Consider the following 20,461-nt stretch of genomic DNA (forward strand, 5'->3'; position numbering starts at 1 on the left):
AATGTAAAATGGCTACCGCATCTCAAGATGGACCAACAGTACTATTGCCTATTTGTAGAATATTAGTGAAAACATCAAAACTATGAAATAACACATATGGAATCATGTAGTAACCAAAAAAGTGTTAAACAAATCAAAATATATTTTATATTTGAAATTCTTCAAAGTATCCACCCTTTGCCTTGATGACAGCTTTGCACACTCTTGGCATTTTCTCAACCAGCTTCATGAGAAATGCTTTTCCAACGGTCTTGAAGGAGTTCCCACATATGCTGAGCACGTGATGGCTGCTTTTCCTTCACTCTACCGGTCCAACTCATCGCAAACCATCTGATGCAGCGCTCAATCACTCTCCTTCTTGGTCAAATAGCCCTTATACAGCATAGAGGTGTGTTTTAGGTCACTGTCCTGTTGAAAAACAAATGATAGTCCCACTAAGTGCAAACCAGATGGGATGGCATATCGCTGCAGAATGCTGCAGTAGGCATGCTGGTTAAGTGTGCCTTGAATTCTAAATAAATCACAGACATTGTCACCAGCAAAGCACCCCCACACCATCACACCTCCTCCTCCATGCTTTACGGTGGGAAATACACATGCATTCATAATCCGTTCACCTACTCTGCGTGTCACAAAGACACGGCGGTTGAAACCAAAAATCTAAAATTTGGACTCTTCAGACCAAAGGAAGGATTTCCACTGGTCTAATGTCCATTGCTCATGTTTCTAGGCCCAAGCGAGTCTCTTCTTTTTTTTAATGTCCTTTAGTAGTGGTTTCTTTGCAGCAATTCGACCATGAAGGCCTGATTCACACAGTCTCCTCTGAACAGTTGATGTTGAGATGTCTGTTACTTGAACTCTGTGAAGCATTTATTTGGGCTGCAATATGAGGTGCAGGTAACTCTAATGAACGTATCCTCTGCAGCATCCTCTTCATCATAGCGCTTGATGGTTTTTGCGACTGCACTTGAAAAAACGTTAAATTTCCGTATTGACTCACCTTCATGTCTTAAAGTAATGATGGACTGTCATTTCTCTTTGCTTTTATGAGCTTTTCTTGCCATGATAAGGACTTGGTCTTTTACCAAATATGTCTATCTTCTGTCACAACTCAACTGATTAGCTCAAATGATTTAAGAAGGAAAGAAATTTCACAAATTAACTTTTAACAAGGCACACCTGTTAATTGAAATGTATTCCAGATGACTACCTCATGAAGCTGGTTGATAAAATGCCAGGAGTGTGCAAAGCTGTCATCAAGGCAAAGGGTGGCTACTTTGAAGTATCTCAAATATATATATATATAAAAAATGGTATAGAAAGGTATTTAGTATTTTGAAAATACATATTACAGATTTAGGAAGTATCTTGTTTCAAAATACATTGGAGTGTACAGTCGTGGCCAAAAGTTTTGAGAATGACACAAATATAAATGTTCACAAAGTATGCTGCTTCAGTTTGTATGATGGCAATTTGCATATACTCCAGAATGTTATGAAGAGTGATCAGATGAATTGCAATTAATTTCAAAGTCCCTCTTTGCCATGCAAATGAACTGAATCCCCAAAAAACATTTCCACTGCATTTCAGCCCTGCCACAAAAGGACCAGCTGACATCATGTCAGTGATTCTCTCGTTAACACAGTTGTGAGTTGACGAAGACAAGGCTGGAGATCACTCTGTCATGCTGATTGAGTTCGAATAACAGACTGGAAGCTTCAAAAGGAGGGTGGTGCATGGAATCATTGTTCTTCCTCTGTCAACCATGGTTACCTGCAAGGAAACATGTGCCGTCATCATTGCTTTGCACAAAAAGGTCTTCACAGGCATGGATATTGCTGCCAGTAAGATTGCACTTAAATCAACCATTTATCGGATCATCAAGAACTTAAAGGAGAGCTGTTCAATTGTTGTGAAGAAGGCTTCAGGGCGCCCAAGAAAGTCCAGCAAGCGCCAGGACCATCTCCTAAAGTTGATTCAGCTGTGGGATCAGGGCACCACCAGTACAGAGCTTGCTCAGGAATGGCAGCAGGCAGGTATGAGTGCATCTGCACGCACAGTGAGATTAAGACTTTTGGAGGATGGCCTGGTGTCAAGAAGGGCAGCAAAGAAGCCACTTCTCTCCTGGAAAAACATCAGGGACAGACTGATATTCTGCAAAAGGTACAGGGATTGGACTGCTGAGGACTGGGGTAAAGTCATTTTCTCTGATGAATCCCCTTTCCGATTGTTTGGGGCATCCGGAAAAAAGCTTGTCCGGAGAAGACAAGGTGAGCGCTACCATCAGTCCTGTGTCATGCCAACAGTAAAGCATCCTGAGACCATTCATGTGTGGGGTTGCTTCTCAGCCAAGAGAGTGGGCTCACTCACAATTTTCCCTAAGAACACAGCCATGAATAAAGAATGATCTCAACACATCCTCCGAGAGCAACTTCTCCCAACCATCCAGGAACAGTTTGATGACGAACAATGCCTTTTCCAGCATGATGGAGCACCTTTCCATAAGGCAAAAGTGATAACTAAGTGGTTTGTAATTGTCAATAAAAGCCTTTGACACTTATGAAATGCTTGTAATTATACTTCTCTATTCCATAGTATCATCTGACAAAAATATCTAAAGACACTGAAGCAGCAAACTTTGTGGAAATTAATATTTGTGTCATTCTCACAACTTTTGGCCACGACTGTAGTTTAGCCCAGTATAATACAAATGACAAAATACTCAGAAGTATATGAAATACATATTTAAAATAAATGTAACAGAAATACTGTCCATCTCTGAGACTGATATGTAGCTGTCATCGACTTCCTGACGATAATGTTTTGGTTCCCCTGGTCTGTTTCTGTGTCATTAATGTCCATGAAACTGAGCTGTACACAGGCTTAATGCTGCACGCCAGATGAATAGATTTCTTTAGAGGAGTTAGTCTCTTCTCTTTTACTCCATCTTCTCTCTGTGTAGTATCTATCTCCCTTTTCTTTCTGGATCATTCTTTGTCGATCAACCTCCCTATACCTCCACTCATTCACCCCTTCTCTAACCTACTTCTCTTTCCCCCACCTTTTTCTATCTCCCCTCTCTCTCTCTCTCTCTCTCTCTCTCTCTCGCTCTCTCTCTCTCTCTCTCTCTCGCTCTCGCTCGCTCTTTCTCGCTCTCGCTCTTTCTCTCTCTCTCTCTCTCTCTCTCGCTCTCTTTCTCTCTCTCTCTCTCTCTCTCTCTCTCTCTCTCTCTCTCTCTCTCTCTCTCTCTCTCTCTCTCTCTCTCTTTCTCTCTCTTTCTCTCTCTCTCTCCTCCTCTCTCTGTCTCTCACTGTGTTGTGGTACTATGTTTTCCAGGCCACTGCTCCTGTGAGTATTCCTGTGTGTTCGGAGCAGGTTGGTGGGAATGATGGGATTGGGAATGGGGATGGGATCAGTGTGTCCTGGCAGTCATCTCCTGTCATTTTTAAAGGCTTACCGGTGAGCAGGCTGCTTTCTCTCCTTCTCTCTTTATCCTCATGTTCTCTCTCTGTTTTATCACTCCCCACATCTCTTCTACCTTTCTCACTATGTTGCTCTTCCACCTGTCATATTTCTCACCCTCTCATCTCCCTCTTCGCTCCACCCCATCTCTCTCCCCCATCTCTCACCTCTCTACTCCCACTCCCTTGCTCCCCCAGACCCAATGTTTTTTTCTTTTCTCTCTTCACCACTCCTGCCAGGCTAACTGTTTTCTCCTCCTTTCCTCTACATCTGTCTGCCTCTACCTCATAGCCCTGGAGGGTTGTCTTCTATCTAGACATGTTGTCTTCAGGGCTGAACTAGGATCAGGTCCTCTTGTCTTCTATCTAGACATGTTGTCTTCAGGGCTGAACTAGGATCAGGTCCTCTTGTCTTCTATCTAGACATGTTGTCTTCAGGGCTGAACTAGGATCAGGTCCTCTTGTCTTCTATCTAGACATGTTGTCTTTAGGGCTGAACTAGGATCAGTCCCTCTTGTTGTCGTCTATCTAGACTTGTTGTCTTCAGGGCTGAACTAGGATCAGGTCCTCTTATCTTCTATCTAGACATGTTGTCTTTAGGGCTGAACTAGGATCAGTCCCTCTTGTTGTTTTATATCTAGACTTGTTGTCTTCAGGGCTGAACTAGGATCAGGTCCTCCAGATTTTTTCTGGTCAGGAAAATCTCAGGGCACTAGGTGAAAGCCGTAATGATTGCTGCTATGCTATGATTGATTGGTAGAATGCCCTTTGACCTGTGCTTGCCCCTACAGGACCCTTTGACTCACACCCGCACGGTGAGCTTCGGGGAGAAGAGACAGCCTGCCCTTCACACACACACTACCATCAGCAAGACACCCCCCTCTACAGCCCCCCTGCCCAAATCAGGACCAGGAACCAGGTACTCAGAGTGTATGTGTGTGTGTGTGGACCATTCCTTTGTGAGTGTATTTGTCAACTTCAAGGAAGTGTAGTGTAAAGTCTAACTGTGTGTCATATCTTTGATTGCCAAGGAAACCCCGCGGAGAGGCAAAAAAGTGCCGGAAGGTGTACGGCATGGAGAAGAGGGACATGTGGTGCACAGCCTGCCGTTGGAAAAAAGCCTGTCAGCGATTCAATGATTGAACCCCACTACATCACTGGGATGGACTCTTCCTCTGCCAGAGCTTCACTGAGGTGGAGTCTTCCACTGGGGAGATGTGGGTGTTCTCCCTGATGAAGCTGCTTAGAGCACGCACTGCTTCCTCCTGACCAGCAGGGGTCTCTCTGCTTGCTTCTCTTAATCCTCAGACAGACAGCTAAACACACGAAACACAAAAACAAATGGATGAAAAAGGAAAAAAATATATAATAATTGTGTAAAAGTATATGGCTTTGGAAGCATAGGTAATCCAAAAAATGATTATTCAAAACGTGATTCAGAATGACAGTTTTGTTTTGTACTTTCTAATTTTGCATGCCTTCACTGTAGGGCAGTGGTTGAAGATTTCAGATAAGCTTTTTGGTATTGTGTACTTTCAACATGTTCTTTGCTGGTCCGAAGAAGCTACTGTGTTTGAGTCTATAAGATCCTGAAACCACTCTCTTGTCAGCATCTTTCAATGCACCTCTGTTGACGTTTTAGAACTAAAACCAGATTCACTTTGTGGCGTATATTTGAATGGATCGTTTCAACGGAGGTGCAATGAAAGATGCTGACAAGAGATTTCAATGGTCACGTTTCAAATTTCAGCGGTCACTCTTTTGAAACGGACAGTATGTCGGCCAAAGGAAAACAGACACAGAATCTCTCTAAATTCACTCAGAATTGAGATGTCGCTTTTATTAAGACGGATGCTTGTTATTCGTATAACACATCACATGCTCTTATGGGAATTGAACTCAAAAATTCCAATCTCTTTGTTTGGGAAGTAAATAATGCATAGCTACACACCATAAGCTTCCTGCATCTGTTGCTTATTCCATCTTCTGGCACCAAATGTCACACTTTGATCCTTCAGATTGTTCAGCGTACATGCACCGATTATAGTTTCTCTTCCTAGACCTCTACACAGATATGCAGCTTTCAGAAACAACACATCTTTCAACAGACCACATGTAAACTTTGTAACCACACTGTTCACTCTCATTTCTCACATTTAACAGTTTATTTTCAGTGATTAGTTCCCAAGGCAACTATTGTAGTAGTTGCAAAGTGCAATCACCAGGGTTTGGACAGTCTGGTCTTGCTTTGATTAATCACCTCTATTGTTGATTACAGTTATCAATAATAACATCAAACCCTCCTGTAGTATTACTAGCTACTCAGTGTTCTAAAATCCATTTTCTGTGTACGTTCATAGAAATATAATGTCATTCTAGTTCTCTGTGAGTACTATACCTAGTCCTACTTAAACCTGACTCCCAGTTACTGCTCTTAACTGGTATCTAAGGGTGTTGAAATCTAAGTGTTTTTCTCAGAGGGATTATTTGTGTCCCATGAATTGTACCTGGATTCCTGATTCCACAATTATATGGATATATGGATATTTTTACACAGATAATTTTTTAAACTTTAGCTACTTTAAAAAAAAATTTGCCAGCTCTTTGAATGTAGTTTCTGCTGCCTCTCTCTCTCTCTCTCTCTCTCTCTCTCTCTCTCTCTCTCTCTCTCTCTCTCTCTCTCTCTCTCTCTCTCTCTCTCTGCTCCCAACACTCTCTCTCTCTCTCTCTCTCTCTCTCTCTCTCTCTCTCTCTCTCTCTCTCTCTCTCTCTCTCTCTCTCTCTCTCTCTCTCTCTCTCTCCCAATACTGACTACTAGCCATGCCACAAGTTACAACAGCAGGACACACACATGCATGGTGCTACTTATCCTCTTTCCTTAGGTTACCTTCAACCTATTCTATGACAATGGCCACAATCTATGACTTTCCGTTCTTTGGCCATGTGACAAATTTGTTGTCATAGTGACATCTCCGTTCTCAGCTGATGGCAGTCACATATTCTAATTGATGTGACATTAGTAGAAGGCCATTCTAAGACAGCTGGGAATGACTGTCATTTGTTGTTATTTGGGGACAACAAACAAACAATCAAACCCACTGGATTAATTTTAGCATGCCCTGTCAGTCTTTTCCTTGATAACCATTACCAACAGATATGGTCCTGCTCATTGGCTGGTAACCCTGTCCGTCAGACATTATGTCCAGTAGTGTTTGAGAGAAGCTGGTTCTTACAGTAAGTAGCTCACTGGTCAGACTGGAGAGTAGCCCAGTATTTAATGGTCAGAAACTTCACTAAGTGCCATTGAAAAGAACATTATGAGGAAAAAGGATTTACCTAAATAAATTGCACTAACTTGCACTGCACAAAGACTTGCTTTTATACATGGATTTTATACACACAGATTTTGAAGTGAAATGAAATTTGAGGTTGTTTTATTTTGGATCGTCACTGCCTTGGTGTCAAAATGGGGTTTCAGGGATGGGGCTTCGACACCTCTTGGGTCCCCCCATAAGAACTTTTTGAACTGGTATGTTTAGTTCTGTCTGTGTGGTGTACTCAGCCCCATGGTGCCAACAATATTGCCTGGAATCGTTTGGTACTGCATAGTACAGCGGTACTTTGTGCTTCAGGGTTTCCCCTAGACTTTTCTATTGTGGTGGTGCACCAGAAGACCCCTGAAGTCACATCTCAGATGGTCTGCCTTAACTTGGTAATATATGGGGAAACACTGGTCCAGAGGTAGCCCTCAATTAGTCGATGGTTGCTTGTTATCTTCTTAAGAACAGATAAGTCATGGTGTTTCAACACTATGGGCTTTCCTCACGTAACATACTCATACACCGCTTTCACAAACACTTTGGTTAGTCTTCCTTTGCCTAAAAGGCGCTTGCCTCTTTCACACTTTATTGAGATGAGCTAGTGTACAGAGAATAGGTTTTCTTACCGGACCTGACTCTTCTCCACCAATCGAAACATCAATCTTGTGTTTGGTCCTACTGGCAGCAGATTGGCCATTCATACGTTTGACTACTTTTCAGATCAATCTACTTTGTCATTCTCAATCTCATTCACACCCCTATGCCTGCCACAAAACCCGCCTCTGGTATTTAATTGCACTAAAGTGGTTTTATGGGTCATTGGCCAGTGCTAATGAAGGGGAACAGTCTTTATCCACTTGCTACTACCTACATTGACAAACTGGATGAATCTAAGGAAGTCTCACCCACAGTAAGTTGACCTGGTATGGAATAGGGTAGGGTCAGGTGGGTTTGAGTGATAACTGCCATCCCTATGGCTGTTTTTAGGAGACCTGAGGTTTTGGATGGTAGAGAGAGGGCTGATTGGGTGTGTTTGGGGAACTGGGACTTTGTGACAGGTGGAGAAAGAGTGGGACAAGCAGTGACGATTATTTGAGATGGATTTGTAGTTTCAGGGCTTCCCTGTACATATGCAACGTAAAGACAACCCTGAAACTTTTTTCATATATTGTTGTTTGTCTGTTAAACAAAAATTAAACTTTGTAAGGTAGAATTGCTCAGATTCTTGGTGTGCGTATTTGAGAAGCTGTAGTGAATATAACATACACATATATTGCAGTTCAGGGGAAAAGTGGCGAAAAAACGTAGATGAATGTAAAACCTACAAAAAGATGAGCTTGTATTTTTCTTTCTTGTTGTAATGCTGGCTAGTTTCTACTGTTGCTAGAACACTGTTAGTCCTCTGACAGAATGACGGCGCAAACAGCACAAACTGTCATTCTGTTGACAAACTTTACATCTGCACTGTTCTTCAAGTAAATGTGTTTTTGTAAAATATTCAGTGGAAATTGTTCAAAGTAGTCCTTGTGCATAGAGTTATACGGTTTGTTTAACTTTGCAATCATTGGTTTTGTTTGACATACATTTTAAAGTGAAAAATCTTAGTCTCAGCATAATTCTGTTATCGTGGAATTGCCCTTAACCTTCTTACATTGTGCAATGAGACGCTTTAATTCTAACAAAAACTAACTTGACCTTTTGGTGACCTTTCTGTGAGCCACCTGGTGTGATCTATTATGAATGCATTTAATGTCATGTAGGCCTTTATTTAGGCTGTTATGAGGAGTCATGAACTGTTATGAATGCTTATAGCAGGCCATATACTGCACTACTTTAATGCACATATTGAATGTGTTTATAAAGGTGTTATGCATTTGGTAAAGTGGTCAGAACCCACTGGAAAAACACTGCTTGAATCAACGTTGTTTCCACGTCATTTCAACAAAAACATTCAATGTGATGACTTTTGAATCAACGTGGGAAACTGATTGGATTTGTAAAATGTAAGGGAATTTCGTAATTTTTTTCACCCAACTTTTAAACTAGATCCAATAACATGGTGAAATGTTTTGTTGATTTCACGTTGAATTCACGTTAGTTGACAACTCAGCCAAATGTAAATCAAAACTAGACGTTGAAAGGACATCTGTACCCAGTGTATAGGAACCGTGAGCTGTTGTGAATGCTTATGGCGAGTCTTATTATACACTATGGAGTGATCGACTGTGCTATGAATGCAGTCATAATCTATTGTACACAGGCGTTTCAGAAAATGTGCTACCTACTTTTTCTGTCTCCCTGCCAAATAAGTATTTATCAGAATACATGTTGTCATTGTCTTTTGTTCGAGACAAATCACCTAGGCGGCTCGGGGATTCAAACTCGCAACCTTTCAGTTATTGGCCCAACACTCTTAACCGCTAAGCTACCTGCCACCAAATTGTACCTGTACCTTCCCTCTCACAACTTCAGTGACTGACTCTCTTCCTCCATATATTTCCCAATCTATTTTTCTCTATTTTTGATTTTTTTTCCCTGTCTCTCTCTTTTAAACTATCAGAATTGATTGTAGTCCCCCCTAAAGTCAATACCCAGTATATTAAGCTAACCGAGCCCTTGAAATGTGCAGAAAGAAAACCTTTATTTCCTAATGTTACATCATTCTATCCTTTGTTTGCTCGTTGAATGTCCATGTTGATGAGTCCAGCCCAGCAGCTCAGCAGCAGCAAAGCCAATGGATCTCCATTCAAATCAAATGTAGTAAATCGTCATCACCATGGTAGTTCCACTCAACTCTGTGCTTTTTCTTCTATCGTGCTCTTAAACAACACACCAATTTGATCTGTTTGTCTTTCTGTCACTGCTTCACCTCTATCTGTTTTTTTTCTTTTTGTAACTATCTGACTGTTTTTTTTCTTGCTGTGCTGTGTCAGAGCATTATGGTTGGTGGGAGGGAAACATACTTTCTTTTGGTTGCTTTATTATCTTGTTCATATTGATTGATTGATTGATTGATGTTCTCTCATTATGTCTGGTGCAGAAGTGTGTTATTGCTCATGTCTGTCTGACATGTGCTCGAGTGGATGGGTGACTTGATGTCATGATGATGATGTGATGTAAATGTGATAGAGAGAAAATAAATGCGAATGGATTGGAACATGTATTCTCATGCTTTCTCTCTCTTCTCTGTGTGTGTCTGTGTGTCTGTGTGTGTGTCTCTGTGCGTGTCTGTGTGTGTGTGTCACAAGTTTCCACTAGGTAAAGATCTATGATCAGCTTCCCCTCCCCCAATTCTAAACTTGACCATCAGTGGGGAAATTTCTAAACTGAGCCAAGATCAGTATATAGGGGCAACTTCACCCTACACCTTCATAGTTGTAAAGCCGACTGCCCTCTTGTGGAGAACAGGGGTATTACAGCTTTGAGGTAGAACCCACACAGTGGAGGTTGACAAGAACCCAACATTTACAACGCACACATTTAAAAAAATTCAGCAGCAATTTCAAAATTTATTGAGACTGATTGGTTTTGCAAATAATAGTCAAGCTAATTCCACTAAACATGAAGTTAGAAAGAGGCCTGGGTTAGCCCTTTAGGCTAGCCCTCACAACAGGACGGTAGGGAAGTTCATGTTTGGCTACAAAAAAGCTCAAGTGATCAGTACTATCATATACAGAAGACCTGCTCACTTTAATCCTCCCAAACAGATCAAGGGGTTTGATTATTCAACACATCTTTGTTACAAACACAGGTTTATGATAATCGATATAAAGTCAGTATCATATTGAACAATATTCCCAACAAACAACTGTCAAGTTTCAAGTTTCTCACTTTACAAACGAAAGACACCTTGCCAAATGTGAGAGAAAATAAATAATATATATAATAACAATATAAATGTATATATATATGAAGGTATACACACATCACTCTTAGTAAAGAACAGAATCTAAAATAAGAATTTTGAAATATAGTCAAATCTAGATATAACCATATCTATGGCTTTGTGATTTGCACATGTGAATCAAGCTATACAGGCTAAATAAGGATTGCAATTTTGTACGCATCTAAGAGCAGAATACAAATATTTATCTGCTGAAAAGCAAACCGTTTTGCATGTGAAATAAACCAGTTTTGTGCAGACGCCAGAGACAGAGCTTTGGTATGACAAATGAACAAAGGCGTGCAGTTAAGACCATGGAATCAGGGCACAATGGGCTAATAAACACAGGAACAGAATATACCGTATACTGTAACACAGTCACATAGGTCCTCAAAAACAAACAGCTGATTTGTCTCTCAGAAAAACAGGATTTTCTCAACTTTTTGCACCTGTGATTTAGATAAAATATATTTTAAAAATCTCTATCCATCAGATTTCTGTATGTCCCTATCTCTTGAAACACACCCACATCTAAAATGTATCGAGGCACATTGTTGAGGGGATTGGATGGCAAATGTTTCCTGAATTACAACCCAAGACAAGGAATAAGAAGACATGCCGGCAGGCAGGCAGACAGGTGATGATAACGATAAGGAAGTGGGTAAAAACATCTCAGTGGTCACAGGATTCTGGAGTGGAAAAGCACTGGATGGATGTCAGAGAAATAGCCCTGCTATTCCTTCCAAATACACGGCAGCTCTTCACAATCCCTACATATTCAGCCATTAACATTCAAAATATCCACACAACATCATTCATTTTCTTTCTGAAACCTTCAAGTGATTAGAAATTGCTAATAGACAATAAATAATACTACTTAAATAAAGCTTGCCACCACACATGAGGAAGGCATCAGGAATCAGTGAAATTAAACACACACCCGAGGGTTGTTCCGTAGATACAGTGTTTAGCACTGGGACTGATGGGAATGGAAGTGTGGCAGATGGTAATGTTTGCAACCAACTGTGGCTACACAACTATAATTCCCAGAGGCACCACTGTGGCCCACTTTGTCCCTTTCCCCCATAGCATTCAGGTGCAGGTTGATGTTTATTGTAATGAATCTTGCCCTGGAGGCAGACATGAGTGATTTCCGCTAGATAGGCCAGCTGCAAAGTCAAAATTGGCTGTATCGTAAAAATGAATTAAGACAAAAACTAGCTTTTTGGTCTTAATTTAAAGTTAGGGTTAGGCATTATGATTAGCAGTGTGGTTAAGATTAGGGTTAATGTTAGGTTTAAGTTCAGATTTTCTGACTTTGTGGCTGTGCCAGCTAGTGACCATCCTGCAGCTGCCTCCAAGGCAAGATTAATGACAATAAATACCAACTTGCCGTTTAGGCACCCTACCCCAAAACATGTCTTGTAGGTCTGGAAGAATATTGCCCTCTGTTAGGCCAGGTTGACATTTGCCTTATATTATTTACCCCTACCTAATCATTTCAGACCTACAAAAAGTGCATAGGGGTCCGGGCCAGGGGTAGATTTGGAATTGGGCCTATATTTAGGATATACAGTAGAACACAACTTTGGAAACCAGGGCAACTCGAACAATAAAGAAAAGAGGGGTTAAAGATGCGATCTTCAGCAGGTCTAGCCTAGCAAGTCACAAGGCCCTTCATATACAATGATACCGTATATATACACACAACATGTGCACTTTGAAAACTGTAAAAAAAAAAAAACATGATTTCAAAAAACAACAACATCCAAACTACAACACAATTATTAGACCACAATAAATTGAAATATGTGCACCTACATCTGCACACGCACCGTTGAAACAAAAGCACTTGATACAACACATTAGGTTATTTTTGGTATGATGTTAATTAATTAGTGTATGTTAGTAATATAGATTCTTGTGCCATACCATACATAAGTCCAATCCATATCTAAGGCCTAGATTCAGTCAGATTAGCATTACCAGGTGATAGCCAACACCCGCATAGCTGATGTTTTGGCGGTGGAACTGCGTTGGAGCTGTCAAATCGGTGAGCAGCTGCCTTGGATCCTTCTCATGAATCCACACCTGTCCCACTCGCATTTCAAGTTCAGAATGAAGGTGTAGTCTATATAGAAATAATGACACTAAAAATGAAAATCCTTAAAGCAAATAAAGAGAGTTTATGTCACCCTAATGGAGGTGTAGATTACATATCACCTTCCAGTGTTTGAATTTGTAAACAAGGCTGCATGATATTTCTCTTAATGTGACTCCGTGCAGCCAATGGCCAATGGCAATGTCGCTTCAGGTATAATGCCGGGAGCTGCTTGTAGATTTGACAACTCTAGAGCCGTTCCACCTCTGATACCGACAAAGCAACCGCAATGCGGATGCCACGGATCTGATTGAACAGAGCCCTAAGAATAAATTAGCGCCTTTGATTATTTCTTCTTTCTCTGTAAAAACCAAATACAACAGAAAAAAAGAGACTGGCATGATAGAACTGTTAAGAAACACCTTATAGCTTGCTGTCCACAAGCTTTTCGTCTAGTACAAGATATTAAATATAAAAAAGAAACACACAATAAAGCTTAGCATCCAGAACTTAATAATGATAATAATAACATCATATCATAGTTGTGATCATCATAATAATAATATCATATCATAGTTGTGATCATCATAATAATAACATCATATCATAGTTGTGATCATCATAATAATAATATCATATCATAGTTGTGATCATCATAATAATAATATCACATCATAGTTGTGATCATCATAATAATAATATCATATCATAGTTGTGATCATCATAATAATAATATCATATCATAGTTGTGATCATCATAATAATAATATCATATCATAGTTGTGATCATCATAATAATAATATCATATCATAGTTGTGATCATCATAATAATAATATCATATCATAGTTGTGATCATCATAATAATAATATCATATCATAGTTGTGATCATCATAATAATAATATCACATCATAGTTGTGATCATAATAATAATATCATATCATAGTTGTGATCATCATAATAATAACATCATATCATAGTTGTGATCATCATCATAATAATATCATATCATAGTTGTGATCATCATAATAATAACATCATATCATAGTTGTGATCATCATAATAATAACATCATATCATAGTTCTGATCATAATAATAATAATATCATATCATAGTTGTGATCATCATAATAATAATAATAATATTATATCATAGTTGTGATCATCATCAAAATAATATCATATCATAGTTGTGATCATCATAATAATATCAGATCATAGTTGTGATCATCATAATAATAATAATAATATTATATCATAGTTGTGATCATCATAATAATAACATCATATCATAGTTGTGATCATCATAATAATAACATCATATCATAGTTGTGATCATCATAATAATAACATCATATCATAGTTCTGATCATAATAATAATATCATATCATAGTTCTGATCATAATAATAATATCATATCATAGTTGTAATCATCATAATAATAACATCATATCATAGTTCTGATCATAATAATAATATCATATCATAGTTGTGATCATAATAATAACATCATATCATAGTTGTGATCATCATCATAATAACATCATATCATAGTTGTGATCATCATCATAATAACATCATATCATAGTTGTGATCATAATAATAACATCATATCATAGTTGTGATCATAATAATAATATCATATCATAGTTGTGATCATAATAATAACATCATGTCATAGTTGTGATCATCATAATAATAACATCATATCATAGTTGTGATCATAATAATAATATCATATCATAGTTGTGATCATAATAATAACATCATATCATAGTTGTGATCATAATAATAACATCATATCATAGTTGTGATCATAATAATAATATCATATCATAGTTGTGATCATAATAATAACATCATATCATAGTTGTGATCATAATAATAACATCATATCATAGTTGTGATCATAATAATAATATCATATCATAGTTGTGATCATAATAATAACATCATATCATAGTTGTGATCATCATCATAATAACATCATATCATAGTTGTGATCATCATAATAAACATGAACATAATCTTAAGAAAATCAATATACATCTCACACGCTTGCACACACACACGAACACACACGTCCACATCCACACATCCACACATCCACACACGCTGTGACTACAGAAGGCGTTAGACGGAGCTGAGAGAATGTCTTTATACAGTAGTACAATAATTCCACAAATGTGTGTTAATAAAGAACTTTTTGAAACGGAACAAAGCGTCATAAAAGCACTCACCAGAACAGGCCACTCTCTGGGTGGCATCTTAAGCCGAAGCCTGGCTTATTTTACAAACTGAAATGAACATTATCACCAAAAAGAAAGATGAACCATTCATTAAGGTACACTAAGATGTAAAAGTGTGCATATTCTGTATTTATAGTGAAATATAAAAAATTATAATAAAACAACAAAGGTTTTGAAGAAAGTCTGCTTCTAAACACGACCGCTGTCCATAGATACAACTTGAGATTCAAGGTAAGAAAAAAGAGATGAAATGTCCACGTAGAATAGCTCCATAGTGTGCTTGTGTTGGCATGAGTCGTGACCCATCATCATTGTGTATGTAATATGTCTCTCTCGCTCATTCTGAGAGGAAATATCTGAAGTAAAGGTTTACATTTATGTCATTATGCAGATGCTGTTATCCAGAGCGACTTACAGGAGCAATTAGAATTAAGTGCCTTGCTTAAGGGCACATCGACAGATTTTTCACCCAGTCGGCTCAGGAGGGATTCAAACCAGCAACCTTTCGGTTACAGTCCCAATGCTCTTAACCGCTAGGTTACCTCTCGATCTGTGTCCTCTCTCTGAAAGTAGAGAATTCAGAACACTGACATCTGGCTTGATTGGTTATGTCCCTGCATAGTGTTCACTCTCACACTCTTCTTCTCTGTCTCTCTCAAACTTTCTCTCTCATAAGTCTCTCTCCAACTCCCTCTCTTGCTCAATATACTAATTCTTGTGGCTTGTTTGTATGTACATTTGCTCAACCTTTCATAATTCTCATCACAGCTCAACAGAAACACATGGTAAACTTAAGTAGCGAAAGAACCAATTGAAAGGCATAGGCAGTGAAGGCTGGTGGGAGGAGCTATAGGAGGACGGGCTCATTGTAATGGCTGGAATGGAATAAATGGAACGGTATCAAACACATCACAGACATGGAAACCACATGTTTGATTCCGTTCCATTTATTCCATTCCAGCCATTACAATGAGCCCGTCCTCCTATAGCTCCTCCCACCAGCCTCCACTGGGCATAGGCTATTATAATCAGCAAACTTTGCACAAGTATTATAATATCCATATATTTATATATCATAACAGTCATGAGGACATACAGTATATCCTTAAAGGTAGGTGCGGTCACCGAGTTGTGTAGGTAAAATCAGATTGAAAATGTAAACCACGGGTTGTGAGCATTGACAGGAGTCTAGTCGACGTTAAAGTGCAAGTCTGTGGCAGTTTCACTCTGCAGGAGACAATGGGCCAACCGCTGCCTGACGGGTGCAACTTTACAATAGATAAAAGACTGTCTCAAACATGAATCGTGACTGTCCTCAAATGAATAGAAACTGTCCCCAAATGAATAGAGACTGTCCTCAAATGAATAGAGAATGTCCCCCAAATAAATAGAGACTGTCCCCAAATGAATAGAGACTGTCCTCAAATGAATAGACATGGTCCCCAAATGAATAGAGACTGTCCCCAAATGAATAGAGACTGTCCTCACATGAATAGAAACGGTCCCCAAATGAATAGAGACTGTCCCCAAATGAATAGAGACTGTCCTCAAATGAATAGAAACGGTCCCCAAATGAATAGAGACTGTCCCCAAATGAATAGAGACTGTCCTCAAATGAATAGAAACGGTCCCCAAATGAATAGAGACTGTCCTCAAATGAATAGAAACGGTCCTCAAATGAATAGAGACTGTCCCCAAATGAATAGAGACTGTCCCCAAATGAATAGAGAATGTCCCCCAAATAAATAGAGACTTTCCCACAAATTAATAGACTGTCCTCAAATGAATACTGTCCCCCAAATTAATATTGTCCCCCAAAAGAATGAATACTGTCCCCCAAATGAATAAAGACTGTTCCCAAATTAATAGAGACTGTCCAAAATGAATAACGACTGTCCCCCAAATGAATAAAGACTGTCCCCCAAATGAATAAAGACTATCCCCCAAATTAATTGAGACTGGCCCCCAAATGAATGAATACTGTCCCCCAAATGAATAAAGACTGTCCCCCAAATAAATAAAGACTGTCCCCCGACTAAATAGACTGTCCGCAAAATGTCTAGAGCCTGTCCCCCAAATAAATACAGACTGTCCCCAAAATTAATAGAGACTGTCCCTAGGTGTAGACATTGTCCCCATAATGAGTAGAGACTGTCCCCAGATGTAGAGACTGTCCCCAGGTGTAGACACTGTCCCCATAATGAGTAGAGACTGTCCCCAGATGTAAAGACCGTCCCCAGATGTAGAGGCTATCCCCATAATGACTAGAGACTGTCCCCAGGTGTAGAGACTGTCCCCATAATGAGTAGAGACTGTCCCCAAATAGGACTGCATGGTAACAAGACACCACCTTGGTGTTTTCCCAAACTGTTAACGATCCGTCGTATCCATGGCAACTGTGACCACAAAAAGTCATGGTTCAAAATCAGCTAAGATGTTGAATGAGTCCTCATTGGTCCCAGTGCGATGGAGGTGAACATCTAAACCAATGGACAGACTCTGATAGGGTCCTCATCAGAAATAAACAAATTAACAAAACATACTTTTTTTCTCTCAATTGTTCTCTTTCCACCATGGCAGTCCTATCATCAGCACAGGGCTCAGCTTGTGTGTGTATGTGCGGTGTGTGTGTGTATGGCATCTGTCAAGGGTTTAGATCATTGTCGCGTATCGCCCACATATCCCACTCAGAGGAAGGCCCATGTACACATGGGTAAAGAGAGCTGTGTCTGCCTAAGATCCACAATAGATCCTAAATGATCCCATAGGATCCTAAGAGATCCAGCTGAAATCCTTCTCGCTCCCATTGTGCTGCTCCCCCTCTGGTGCAGAGGAGTTGCTCTCCTCCTTGTCATTATCCATGGCTCCGTCTCCCTCCGTCATCATCCCTGAGTCATCCTTCCACTTTCCTCCCTCCTCATCCCCCTCTCCCATCATCTCTCCATCCCCTTCCGTCATCATCTCTTCCTCCGCCTCTCCGTCGCCTTCGCACTCCACCTGGTCGTTGTGGAAACGGTGGTCGCTGGGATACTGCTCATCTTCGGGCGACATGTCTCCGCCTGCTTCCCGGTTGTGGTCCACGCCCCGTCCAGAACAGTCAACACAGACACCATGGCGACGGGAGCCATGTTTGATTCCAACGCTGGCTGCCGACATGAAGACCCGGCTGCAGACCTTACACACATACTTCTTATCTTTACTGTGGACCTGGAGGAAAGATACACACATACCTCTTATCTTTACTGTGGACCTGGAGGAGAGATACACACATACCTCTTATCTTTACTGTGGACCTGGAGGAGAGATACACACATACCTCTTATCTTTACTGTGGACCTGGAGGAGAGATACACACATACCTCTTATCTTTACTGTGGACCTGGAGGAGAGATACACACATACCTCTTATCTTTACTGTGTACCTGGAGGAGAGATACACACATACCTCTTATCTTTACTGTGGACCTGGAGGAGAGAAACACACATACCTCTTATCTTTACTGTGGACCTGGAGGAGAGATACACACATACTTCTTATCTTTACTGTGGACCTGGAGGAGAGATACACACATACTTCTTATCTTTACTGTGGACCTGGAGGAGAGATACACACATACTTCTTATCTTTACTGTGGACCTGGAGGAGAGATACACACATACTTCTTATCTTTACTGTGGACCTGGAGGAGAGATACACACATACTTCTTATCTTTACTGTGGACCTGGAGGAGAGATACACACATACCTCTTATCTTTACTGTGGACCTGGAGGAGAGATACACACATACCTCTTATCTTTACTGTGGACCTGGAGGAGAGATACACACATACCTCTTATCTTTACTGTGGACCTGGAGGAGAGATACACACATACCTCTTATCTTTACTGTGGACCTGGAGGAGAGATACACACATACCTCTTATCTTTACTGTGAACCTGGGGGAGAGATACACACATACTTCTTATCTTTACTGTGGACCTGGAGGAGAGATACACACATACCTCTTATCTAATGTATTACATTTTGAGTTTGCAACCCAATATTATACTTTATATAAAACTAAAATATAAAACTGTTTGACGTAGTAACATCGGATTTTGGGCGCGTTTTTTGAAATCATGTTAATTAATTATGAAAAATATTAATATTATTCCACTCATGAGTCCACTAGGTAATTTGACTGTAGGAAAGGTGCTGCAGCGAACAGCATGGCTAGTGTGTGACTCAGCTCACTGCTGCACCCCGGTGGCAACTGTCTGCTACTGCGCTGTACTCACCAGTGTGTGTCTCTTCATGTGCTCTCTCCTGGTGAACTTCTTGCCACAGATCTCACAGGGGTAGGGCCTCTCGCCCGTGTGGGAACGCATGTGCCTCTTCAGGATGCACTGGTGCATGGCAGAGAAACTACAGTAGGGGCACTTAAACTTCTTACGGATCACTGTGAAGTCATTCACTGTGGAGAGAGAGAGAGAGAGAGAGAGAGAGAGAGAGAGAGAGAGAGAGAGAGAGAGAGAGAGAGAGAGAGAGAGAGAGAGAGAGAGAGAGAGAGAGAGAAAGAGGGAGAGAGAGAGAGAGAGAGAGCGAGAGAGCGAGAGAGAGAGAGAGAGAGAGAGAGAGAGAGAGAGAGAGAGAGAGAGAGAAAGGGGAGAAAGTAATAGGAAACAGAGAGGAGAGAGAGAGAGAGAGAGAGAGAGAGAGAGAGAGAGAGAGAGAGAGAGAGAGAGAGAGAGAGAGAGAACGGGGAGAAAGTAATAGGAAAGAGAGAGGAGAGAGAGAGAGAGAGCGAGCGAGAGAGAAAGGGGAGAAAGTAATAGGAAAGAGAGAGGAGAGAGAGAGAGAGAGAGAAAGGGGAGAAAGTAATAGGAAACAGAGAGGAGAGAGGAGAGAGAGAGAGAGAGAGAGAGAAAGGGGAGAAAGTAATAGGAAACAGAGAGGAGAGAGAGAGAGAGAGAGAGAGAGAGAGAGAGAGAGAGAGAGAGAGTGAGAGAGAGAGCGTTAAGGCAATGTGACTTGGCAGAGTAGTTTATTTAAAGTTCATTCAAAAGGTTTAAAATGTCTACATCAGTTAGATGTGCAATTTGAGTGACAGGTTAAATTGATCAAAGGTTTACAAGATTACAGAGATCAAAATTCAAAAGTGAAACATGGTTTCCGAGTTCAGGCAGACGGTGAGGCTTATATTAACCCCTGCTGTAACAAACTAAATGCTAGGCTGGAAGCAAGTGGAAACAATGTGTGAGTTGAGATAAATAGAAGAGACGATTGGGACAGCAACATGATATTCTGATGGAGGCGCAGTGATCGTTTTCAGATGGAACTGTTAGCAGGCAGAGTGTGCTTGTGACGGCCAATACAGCACGGCTTGGAAAACTGCTCTTTCAATCAGCATCCAGGATCCAAACAACTTGTTTTACAAGATACAACATCAGTACTTGTTGCATT

The 20,461-nt window shown here is 40.3% G+C and overlaps 2 protein-coding genes across 4 annotated transcripts in view; one reads left to right on the plus strand and one right to left on the minus strand.

Moving 5' to 3' along the window:
- The window catches only part of LOC129861476 (zinc finger protein 704-like), a 165,102-nt gene extending 155,164 nt beyond the window's left edge, over window positions 1-9,938 (plus strand). The window contains exons 7-9 of one of the 2 annotated variants that reach the window (XM_055932857.1): window positions 3,337-3,459; window positions 4,253-4,380; window positions 4,493-9,938. In XM_055932857.1, coding sequence (XP_055788832.1) covers window positions 3,337-3,459; window positions 4,253-4,380; window positions 4,493-4,604 — 363 coding nt within the window. In that variant the 3' untranslated portion in view covers window positions 4,605-9,938. The remainder of the gene's footprint in view (window positions 1-3,336; window positions 3,460-4,252; window positions 4,381-4,492) is intronic. The other variant, XM_055932858.1, reaches the window with a different exon arrangement.
- Window positions 9,939-10,270: 332 nt separating this feature from the next.
- Window positions 10,271-20,461, minus strand: part of LOC129861470 (zinc finger and BTB domain-containing protein 46-like) — a 99,735-nt gene continuing 89,544 nt past the window's right edge. The window contains exons 4-5 of one of the 2 annotated variants that reach the window (XM_055932847.1): window positions 19,297-19,472; window positions 10,271-18,223 (exon numbers count right to left, since the gene is read on the minus strand). In XM_055932847.1, coding sequence (XP_055788822.1) covers window positions 17,789-18,223; window positions 19,297-19,472 — 611 coding nt within the window. In that variant the 3' untranslated portion in view covers window positions 10,271-17,788. Of the gene's footprint in view, window positions 18,224-18,684; window positions 18,998-19,296; window positions 19,473-20,461 lie in introns of those variants that run through there. The other variant, XM_055932849.1, reaches the window with a different exon arrangement.

The sequence above is a fragment of the Salvelinus fontinalis genome, chromosome 8 (assembly GCF_029448725.1).
Source record: "Salvelinus fontinalis isolate EN_2023a chromosome 8, ASM2944872v1, whole genome shotgun sequence".
In the NCBI taxonomy this organism is placed as follows: Eukaryota; Metazoa; Chordata; class Actinopteri; order Salmoniformes; family Salmonidae; genus Salvelinus; species Salvelinus fontinalis.